The sequence below is a fragment of the Alosa sapidissima genome, chromosome 1 (assembly GCF_018492685.1).
Source record: "Alosa sapidissima isolate fAloSap1 chromosome 1, fAloSap1.pri, whole genome shotgun sequence".
NCBI classification, from domain to species: domain Eukaryota; kingdom Metazoa; phylum Chordata; class Actinopteri; order Clupeiformes; family Clupeidae; genus Alosa; species Alosa sapidissima.
Window position 1 is genome coordinate 30,194,833 of NC_055957.1, and position 10,762 is coordinate 30,205,594.

Consider the following 10,762-nt stretch of genomic DNA (forward strand, 5'->3'; position numbering starts at 1 on the left):
CTCACTTTCCCCCTCCCTCTGTTTCTGTCTTTTACAGAGTAGGCACCCGACGACGGAGCCTGTGTCAGAGGCAAAACATGCAGAGCACTGTGTTTTTGTTACAAAGAAGTAGTGGTGGTATCGGAGCACATGGTGTTGCACAGTGACTACACAGCGAGTCTGTTTGAGTGTGTGTGTGTGTGTGGGGGGGGGGGGGGGGGGGGGGGGGTTCGGTGGTGCTGGAGGGGGGTTCTGCGGAAGGGGCTGCTTTTATTATTGGACTGGCGGGGAACTGGGGTGCTTAACCTCTCTTTTTGGAGTGTGTGCGTGGTTTGCTGAGCACACACAAAAGCCAGCAGTTCACTGGGAGTCAAAACCGCATACAATAGAGGGGCCTGACCTCTCACCGATGCCTTTGTGTCTACCTAAAAGGAACAGTTTAGAGTCAATGGCCTAGGTCAATGCACTTAGTTAATGACAGACAGGGGGTGTTTGTGTGAGTGATTTGGGTGGGGGAGGGGAGGAAACTGTATAGCTATGATGTTCATTTAGGAGAGAGCTGACAAAGTATGTGCAATAATAACTTGTGGAGCTGACAAACAGCGTGAGGCTCATGGCGAGCATTCAGTATTCTCTTAGTTGCTCACCATCCTCTGAAGGTCTGGTGGTCGTCGTTCCTGAATGGCTTCAGGTTACAGCGGCCCCTTGTAGAGGGATAGATAGGTAAGGATGGGCAGTGTTTTGGAAGGGCCAAATTGTTAGGATGACAGGCGATCATTAAAGTTTCAAAGCACCTTATTTCCACTTCTGTGCCTTACTACCAAAGTGGGGCAGCAACCTCATCAGTTTGGACAGTGAGTGCAGTCCTGTGACAAAGATCACACATTGCAAAAAATATGGTACCTGACTGTATGCTTATGTAAAATGCTCTGAAAGTGTGTTGCCCTCTTTTTAATAGGCTACGCACCTGCTGACATACTCGTATATATATATATATATATATATAATTGAACATGTATTGATATCTTGTCCAAATGACTTGCATAAAAATCTATCTATCCAAATTATGACCATGCTCCTCATCATGATCACACAGCTCATTGCTCAACCCCCACCCCTTCATCAAAACCAACACACGCCCCTGGTGACCACAGAGCAACCCCGCCCTAGACAGCCGCAGAGCAGAGGTGAAAATTGGGGTCTGGGGTGAGTAATCCCTCTAACGGCAGCTGACTGAATGTAAGGGTTTAACCCCTTGTAAGCCATTAAATCCACAGTTTTAGAGACAAACCTGCTACAGGCACAGAACACACAGTGAGGTGAAGCACACACTAATCCCGGTACAGTGAGCTGCCTGCAACAACAGCGGCGCTCGGGGAACAGTGAGGGGTTAGGTGCCTTGCCAAGGGCACTTCAGCCCTGCCTACTGGTCGGGGTTCGAACCAGCAACCCTCCGGTCACAAGTCCGAAGCGCTAACCAGTAGGCCACGGCTGCCCCCCCCCCCCCGGCTGCACCCCCTTTGACATGCATGGAATTCTGACTAATATATAGATTGTATTTTCCAATCAAAAATGATCATTTCCCACTCTCATATTAAACAAACCTGGGTGGATATCAGAGGAGTACATGATGTAATGCATATCTATTTATCTATCTATCTATCTATCTATCTATCTATATGCCACCTTGTAGACTGCTAGATGCAGACAGCCCCCTCTGTAGTCAGCGCCGTATATATGTATAATAGCGCCATCTGCTGTTGACATTGCAGGTAGCAACTTACATTTTTTCTCAGTGGCTTTGCTGCTTTTCTCACATCACTATTAACATCTGCACAGCAGTTAGTGCATTTCTCAAAACAATTAGTGCAAACTGCAAAACCTAGTGGATAAATTGCAAAAGTATGTCACTTGCTCAAAATGGATAGTCCATTCCTCAAAAGCAAGTATTTATGTCAATGAAACTGCCAGTGTCATCAAAATGAGAAGTTTTGACATCGTTTATGAACAAGATAGTCAAATGGCTTTGTCCGGTTTTCATTACGACAATTTATGCTCTCAGTGTTTTCCTATGCAACAAAGGTCAGAACTTGGTGACACCTGAAAATGCTCAAGACAGCACTATACAGTACTTGTACAGCCATTTGAAAACTACAGTAAAGTTACAGATTGCTGTAGTTAGGGGAGTAAGTGAGATAGATAGATAGATAGATAGATAGATAGATAGATAGATAGATAGATACTTTATTGATCCCTAAGAGGAAATTCAAAGGTCTCAGTAGCATACAGACATCACACACAACATGCACTTACAGCAGAAATGGTAAATATACTGTAAGTATAAGTATAAACATATAACGAGATAAGAAAGATAAGATAAGAAAAATAACAAAACTAAATACTAAATATACTATATAAATTTAAAAATAAATTAAAAATCCACGGTGTGCTTGAGGGTGATCAAGCATGAGATGCTTGCAGTGACAGGGCCGGGACTGGCCTGTAGTTCTGTGCATGGTGAGGTGCTCAAGAGAGTGAGTGTCATAGTGAAGGTGCAAAAAGTAGTCCAACTGTAGTCCTGTAGTTCTGTGTGCATGGTAAGGTGCTCAAGAGAGTGAGTGTCATGGTGAAGGTGCAAAAAGTCCAACAGTAGTCCTGTAGGTATGTGTGCATGGTAAGGTGCTCAATAGAGTGAGTGTCGTGGTGAAGGTGCAAAAAGTAGTCCAACAGTAGTCCAACAGTGCAACAGTGCAAGAATAAGGTCTAGAGACCAGCATAAATAATATGGACAAATAGGAGAGTAAAGTATAATGTAGACAAGGTAATATAAAAAACTATGTCAGTGCAAAAACAGGTTGAGGTTAAGGAATATGTATGTTTCACAGTTTTACTGTATATGCTTTTTGCAATTCTACAGAATTCTACAGAATTTGATAACTAGTTCACTAATTTTGTATGTAATGACTCAAGCAATGAAATGAAGACTATTAGTTTTATTGGGAACGACTATTCAGCATCCATATAAGTATAGTTAATTTTGACTGACATGACAAAGCAACTGATACATGTTTAAAAGCATTTGCAATTTGTTCAGAGGAAGGAGAATTTGCTATATGATGTGCACAAATGACTAAATCTTGTGGAGGTTGAACTAATAGTTATGAGAAGTTTTATTCTGATCTGAGAAAAGCACCAAAGCGACTGAGAAAAACTGTAATTTGTTTGAACGGAAGGAAAATTTATGTTTATGTTGTAATCAAAGACCTTGTACAGGTTACCAAAATATTCCTGAAAAGACGGCGAGCTATTTGTGGTTAGACCACAAAACAGGACATCAACACTGTTTGGTCCAAAAAGGGGGTAGGCCTAGATGATGCAAAAAGTTCCCCACTTTGCCGAATCCCTCTCTTGAGTGAAGAGGTGGAGAACTCCCAGAAACTAAAATCCTCTGCGCATAGGCTATACATTTTGATATATTTATATTCTGTCTGCCTGTGCTCAATAATTAGCTGATTTACTGTCTGAAGAGTTGTGCTAAATAGAATCAGTAAAGAATCATAGAAGCACCTAACAAGCAATAGGGGGGGGGGGGGGGGTGCTTTCTGTAGCAGTAGACAGCATAAGGTGCATGTTTTGTAATTTACACAGGTGTTTTCACTTATTCACTCAGTGGTTAAAAAATGGTTGGAATTATGTGGTAGGCATGTTAGAGGGGCAGCACCTCTGGCCTGAATGAGCTTGGTTGACAGTCAATGGACCTGCCAACAGCATTTCAGAGAAGGCTAGAGTAGCCTTGGCTACCAGTCGTTTTTTTTTTTCACGATTATGACACCTAATTTAATATATTAATAGGCAGTGGTTGTATTCATTCAGATTAGTCTGGGTGGTTGATGATAAGCTACCTCTTTGGTGTGACCCACTCAGAACACATAATAGGCATGGCCCATTTGGGGGGGGGGGTGCTTTCTGTAGCAGTAGACAGCATAAGGTGCATGTTTTGTAATTTACACAGGTGTTTTCACTTATTCACTCAGTGGTTAAAAAATGGTTGGAATTATGTGGTAGGCATGTTAGAGGGGCAGCACCTCTGGCCTGAATGAGCTTGGTTGACAGTCAATGGACCTGCCAACAGCATTTCAGAGAAGGCTAGAGTAGCCTTGGCTACCAGTCGTTTTTTTTTTTTCACGATTATGACACCTAATTTAATATATTAATAGGCAGTGGTTGTATTCATTCAGATTAGTCTGGGTGGTTGATGATAAGCTACCTCTTTGGTGTGACCCACTCAGAACACATAATAGGCATGGCCCATTTGTTTTTGGTTTACAACCAGGGTCTGTCTTGTAAAACTTACAATTAGATGTCAAGCACACCCAACACAATTTTAAGAAGTCCTTTTGACACGCTATCACAACATAAACCGCCTGGTGAAATCGACATTGCCGTTTTTTCCCTTCTGTAGCGCAACCAGAGATGATTGGTTACTTTATGTAGAGGATGCAGCGGAAATTACCCGCGAAATGCGATAGGTGAATGAGTTAGCCAATTAGGATCCGCGCCTTGAAATGTTGGTGTTATCAACATTTTAGTTATTTCCTTAGCAACGTAGAAGAAGCTAGGCCTAGGTTGTTGTCATTCATAGCGTATGGTGACATTAATGATTACTGGTAGCTAATATTTCTGCTGTGAGTTAGTAATAGTTCTGGTACCAGATAGCTTCTAGATAGCTAAGCATCCAAGGACGTACTGTCAACCTAGCTAGTGTGTGCCAAGATTCAACGTCAGTAGGCTAACCAACCAACCAACCTAAAATGACATCTACCAGTGTTTATAATTGGTTAAAGACAATACTGGTATAGCAATCGTTTTGTGTAGGTCACTCACCAGATGTAAGAAGAACGCGACGCTGTCTTCAGGATTAAGTAAGTGTCACCTTTGCAAATGCTAACTTCATGTTACATCAAACATTAACGTTATGTGTTTTAGCAATGGCGTCTCATTCATAATGTTAGCATGTCTCATTCTCTTCATGACTCGGTTTTGTTACAACTCGGTAACGTTATAGACTTCGTTATAGACAGGTTCGTTTCAAGTTATTCCTCGGTCACACAAATATGCCAATAAGACGGTGTGTAAGACATCTATAAATGTCTGATGGCCCTAATATTGCATGGCCAGCTATCATCACAGGGGGGCTAGTTGGTGAGGTATCTAGCGCTAGCTAAAGATAACATAGCGGTGAAGAACTAGCGACAGAACAGGCGGTGAAGTGCTGTGAAGCTTATATGTCGGATAGCAATCAATCTCTAGCGATAATAATTTAGTTGTTTTCGCTTGATCACGCCATTGAGCTGAATTGCGTTGTCGATCTCGAATGAAGGGGAAGTTAAAATCGAATATCAACTGAATATCAAACGTCCAGCCAACTTCACCGCGCTGACTTGAGCCGATGAGGCTGAAGTTTAAGCCTGTTTACGCCCATGGATAGCAACACTGCGGTAACGTGTATCTAATACGCTTGTTATGTCGTCTGTATCGCACGTGGTAACATTTATGTTTGTTATTACTTATATCACTTTGTGTCAAAATTACCAATTGTTCTTGACAGATGAGTGAAACAGCATACTCTCCCTCTACCGATATGGTAGAAATGAATCGCATCCATTATGAGTTAGAGTACACGGAAGGCATCAGTCAGCGTATGCGCATCCCAGAAAGACTCAAACTTGCTGCTGGTGCGATGGAGGACCACCCTGCCCCTCTCCCCGATGTTCCTCTCCCGATGATGCATGTTCCAGAGAGGATAGTAGTGGCAGGTATGCAAGTAATTTCACATCATGTGTCCCAATAATTGGTTTGTGCTTTATTGTTGGGGACAACCAGATAACTGAAATGGTTTTATTTGTTTCCAGTGTTCGCATGAGAGCTTGGGCCCAGTGCTCAAGTTGCCCAAGTTTTGTCTAAAGAGAACACACTGACCTTAAAGATTGCATTTCACCTGTGATATGTAAGCATTTTGTTGGTATGATTTCGACTGTCATTGTGTTTTTGCCATTTGCGGGACAACCATTCCAAACTTTTTTCATCGCATATCGCCTCTTACCCTGTCCATGTCCAGTTCATATTTTAAACCCTCTGAAGCCATACAGATGTACTGAGTCAATGCTAAGAACAATAATGTATAGTAATGTAACAGTGGATCTCCGAGTAGGGCTGGGCAATACATTGAAAATATATCAAAATATAGAACCTCTCTGGACTTAGTCTTGCTGATGTCAATTAATCGGTTAATACTTTCACTAATGTGTGTGTGAACTGTCCTCTGCGAGTGCGGCCCTACCTGTTGCCGATGCTGAGTACACCAGACCGATTGGAGCCACAGACACTCATCGACAGGCCTGATGTTATCAGACTTACCGTCTGCTAGGTCTGTGCTCGCCCATAGTCTGAGTTCACTCAAAATAAAGCTGGTAGCACAATGGCAAACTGGACTACTACTTGTTAGAGGACTAGTACATCGTTCCTTTATTGTAACTTTAAGTTAAAACTTTGAAATAATCATGATTTGAATTTGTAGACATGTTATCCTAGCCCTATCTCTCATTTTACTGTTCAGGTATACCAGAAAAGAGGATCACTGTGGACGCAATATGTGATTGTTTTTTACAGTAGTATATTTCAAGTTACCTTCAAACAACTATGACATGAGAATGTCACTAAGCTGACCCTCTTAACCTGTGTGCTCTGCAGACAGATAGATACTTCATTACATGTGATATCAAACTACTATCTCACCACCATCAGGTGAGAATGCTGACTCCCGGTACAGCAGACCCAGAGACCTGGACCTGATCCAGGCCACTCCAGTGGAGTCGGTGCCCCTGATGGCTCCCCCACGGGTCCTCACTCTCAATGACCAGCCACTGGACTTCCTTGAGCCAGACCCATCCAGTGCGTCTCAGGGTAATGAGGAGGTGAGTCTGCATGACCAATCTATCTGCATTCACATTGTAGTAAACCAGAGTTTTACTTTAAACCAAATTGTTCTATAATCATTGCTGTTGATTAATATAGCGATGTTGCCTCTCTGATCAGTTCATTGATCAAGTCAGAATGAGGAATATAACAACTAGTCAACTTATTTGGCTGTACCTGTAGCCATTCATTTATGGCTTTTATGATGATTATGATTGCATTTATGGTATGGTTCAGTATTTAGCAGCACCTTTGTTATTTGAGTTAATAGCATATCAGTAAAGCCCCTCACCAGCCATTCAGTTGTGGGTGCATTTTTGCAGATGCATGGTTGAGGATATTTAGTCAAGTCTCCTGTACCCTTTTATACAGACTCCATCTCACGCAAAGTCCCGTCGAGAGCGCTGTGTGAGTGAGAACTCTGTCGTCCGCCACCAAGGGCCTCCAACCAAACATGAGGCGTGAGTTAACTTTTACCTGCTCAGTATTCACTGTCTTATTTGGCTGACACACTTGCTCAGCTCAGCCCTGCTCTTGCCATTGTTTAAGCCACATGTCTTGGCTGTACACCTCTACTGTCCTATTTGGAGATTAGGCCACACATTCTTTCCTTTTTTTTTCAATAGACAGACCGTATCCTTTCCATAGAAATTTCACCCTTTGAAGCACAGAGTTGCTTCCTGATCTTGGGCGAGTGCATAATTATTTCTCATGGTGCTGGAGTGGCATTGAGATGGAAATAAATGGCATTCATGACTTTATTCTTGGGTCTTTCATCCTGGCTGTGTGTTCACTCTGTTGCCCTGCTCTCCTCCATCTCCTCCAGTGTGAGCCCGTCATCGGCCCCTCCAGTCCGCGTGTGTCCTCCTCTCATTACCCCTGAGGACGGCCAGAATCTCTACAGCGCCAGCGGCATTCTGACCTACATCCAGTGCACTACCCGCCGTGCCTACCAGCAGGTCCTAGAAGTGCTGGATGACTCCCATCACAGGTGAACTGGCCAACCTTTGCACTCTGACCCGTCAGTTAGGCTAAAAGGGACCATGCCCATTGAATGACACTGAGAATGAGCGCAGAAAAGCACTGTGTTTGTGTAAAAAAAGGCTTGTATGAGGGGAGCTAAAAGACTGATTGTCACTGATGTCAATCTCCATATTTGAGGTTATTCTTGAGTCAGCCTAGTTGGTTGGTATTTGTTTACATATAGTTTCCTTTTTGTGGGGCTAGAGAGAAGTTACTAATAACTAAGGAAGATATCACCCAGTCTATCTTTAAATTACAGGAATGTCTGTCTGTTTGTTTGTTATTTGCATGTCTATCGAATCATTCGTCTGATTGATTTCAAACTTGGCAGGTGTCTTGCTACGGACACGAGTAAGTGCAGTGCCAAGTTTGACGTTGTTTGGATAAGTAAAAGAAGCACACGTTGGCTTTTGCCGCTCTAACCGCTGGCCACTGCCCCATTACATAGCACGGCGGCGTTTTGCCAGCATGAATAGCACAGCACGGGTATAAAGTCAAGATGCAAGATCTTTGGATGATTATCATGTCTGACCTCAACAGTAAGGACACCTGTATGCTGTTTGCTTGCATAAAATGACGCAAACAAACACGGGTAGGCTATGCTGTGTCTATTCAAAACGACGTAAACACCATGTGCAATAAACTCACCCTTCATAGCCCAGGCTACTTTGGACTGTCTTTAGGCTTTGAATAAACAAACAACAATTCTGATGAATAATGCAATGATGCATGACCAGCTACAGGCAGCAAGTGGTAGACAGAGTGTGATGTCAATAGGTTACCAGAGACTGTTTTTCAGTCACATCGTTGCAAATTTCATATGAATCATCATTCCACAAAATGGTTTGTCTTCTATATCAAGTTATTCAATGGGCTAAAGATATAGTTATTTTTATCAGCTACAGAGAATGAGTGGCAGACAGAGCGTGATGTCACTTATAGACTACCAGCCATTGTTTTTGAGTCACATTGTTGCAATTGTAGGCTAATGATGCATCATATCATCTTCTCTATCATCAAGTGATTTAATAGGCCAAACATAGCCTTAAAGGAACCATATGTAAGAAATGTATTTCAATTAATCATAAAATGGCCCTGATATGTCACTAGACATTAGGAAATCATGTTCATTTCAAATACTTATATCACTGACAACAGTAGTCCGGCCAGGATATTGTCATTTTTAAAGTGTAGTTGCAGCCCTCAACTGATGTTGATGTTATGTTTTGTCATGTAATGTTGTGTTTTGCAGTACCAGTTTTGGCCACAATCTTACATATGGTTCCTCAAAAAAGCTGTTCATGTCATTTTGAACTATGCCTATAAGAAATATCACATGCTTAAATTCTGCTCACTGCACATTTATTATAATGTAATATAATATCAGTATTCATTATTGAATGCTTAGCTGGAATGATGTGTTTCCCTATCATCCCTATTTTCAAAGCAGGCCTACCTGCGGGCATGCAATTGGGCTTTGGGTTTTCTACAGGAATAGCATGTTTGAACGGGCATTGCACTAATCCAATGAAATGCCAATGACCGATGAAATCAAACTGAAGAGACTGTGAAGAGAAGAGACTGTGATTCTTCTCTAGCTAGTATCAGAAACTAGCATTAGTGTACAGCGCACAGACTTGTTAATTTTGTAGAACATGTTATAAATGGGTCATCACAATGTGCGTAAACCGTATTGTGTGTCAAATCCCTATACAACCTCATTGTTGTTTTTATTGCCTTTGAAGAGTTGGCCACCCAGCTTATGACCTAAGTTTGGAATGCACCCCTGAGGAAACCTCTCTAGTGGACGCTGCTTCACTACGACGACAGGTATCCAAGAGAGAACACTGTGCAATGCTGATGTTTGACTCACAGATCCAGTCCGCTAATGCTTGAGTTCCAATTTCAGATCGTGAAGCTTAACCGGCGCCTTCACCTGCTGGAGCAAGAAAACAAAGAGAGGACCAGGAGGGAAATGATCATGTATTCTGTTACCGTGGCATTTTGGCTAGTCAACACCTGGGTGTGGTTCCGGCGTTAGAAATCCACATCAGGTTCATTGAAGTTCTTAATTCCAGGCTGGTGGTTTGGACTGATGTGGAGGCTGGACATGCAAAGTGTTTGAAGAGGTCTGAATCTTCCATCCTGTCCTCATCTGGTTTAAACAATCATGTGTTCAGGGGTGTTTATGTACATAAGGTAATGTACTCATACATATTATGATATGTAAGAAGTGTTGTGGTGGAACATCAGCATAAAAATACAGCATGCACATGAAAATTAGAAGTTGTTCATGAGCGTCTGTGTTTTGCACATTCATAATATTTGTGTTAAATAAAAAAATAAAAATAAAATTATATATATATTGATGTGGATAAGACACTCTTATGTGCAGCAGTCCTTATTAAACAAGCCATTGCATACTCCCTGAAAGTCCAGAGATGGTCATACTGTGAAAAGGTAAATGTGCAGTTTTGTTGTAAAACATGATGGATGAATAGCATGTTGTCTGTGCAATGTGTTGTGCATATTTTAAAAGAAATATTAACATTCCATGGACTGTGAACTATATAGCAAAGTTACTGCCATTCATGCTCCCATTGTCAGTTTTGCTGGGACAGAAACATGTAAATACGTCATAATTTATTAAAGAAGGTGACATCTGAAACTCATTATGTATGATTTTGTTTGTCAGCAGTTGGAGATTGCTTTGATAATTTTGTCTATATCAACCTGCAGATAGAACTGAGATGTAACAAAAATAACGTGCTACAAAAATTACGTT

At 41.8% G+C, this 10,762-nt stretch overlaps 1 protein-coding gene across 1 annotated transcript; it reads left to right on the forward strand.

Annotated features, from left to right (window-relative positions):
• Positions 1–4,513: 4,513 nt before the first annotated feature.
• On the forward strand, positions 4,514–10,649 carry mffb (mitochondrial fission factor b). The gene is made up of 7 exons (XM_042099547.1): positions 4,514–4,901; positions 5,588–5,795; positions 6,784–6,953; positions 7,327–7,415; positions 7,781–7,945; positions 9,723–9,807; positions 9,887–10,649. Exons 2-7 carry the CDS (start codon positions 5,588–5,590, stop codon positions 10,016–10,018), a joined length of 849 nt encoding a protein of 282 aa, XP_041955481.1. The 5' UTR covers positions 4,514–4,901; the 3' UTR covers positions 10,019–10,649.
• The last annotated feature ends 113 nt before the right edge of the window (positions 10,650–10,762 follow it).

What these genes read in the sequence shown, in the direction of transcription:
- mffb (XM_042099547.1), top strand. Translation starts at nt 5,588, where the DNA reads ATGAGTGAAACAGCATACTCTCCCTCTACCGATATGGTAGAAATGAAT. An exon ending in AGAGAGGATAGTAGTGGCAG is followed by an intron (nt 5,796 to 6,783) that starts GTATGCAAGTAA and finishes CACCACCATCAG; the next exon opens with GTGAGAATGCTGACTCCCGG. An exon ending in CCTCCAACCAAACATGAGGC is followed by an intron (nt 7,416 to 7,780) that starts GTGAGTTAACTT and finishes CATCTCCTCCAG; the next exon opens with TGTGAGCCCGTCATCGGCCC.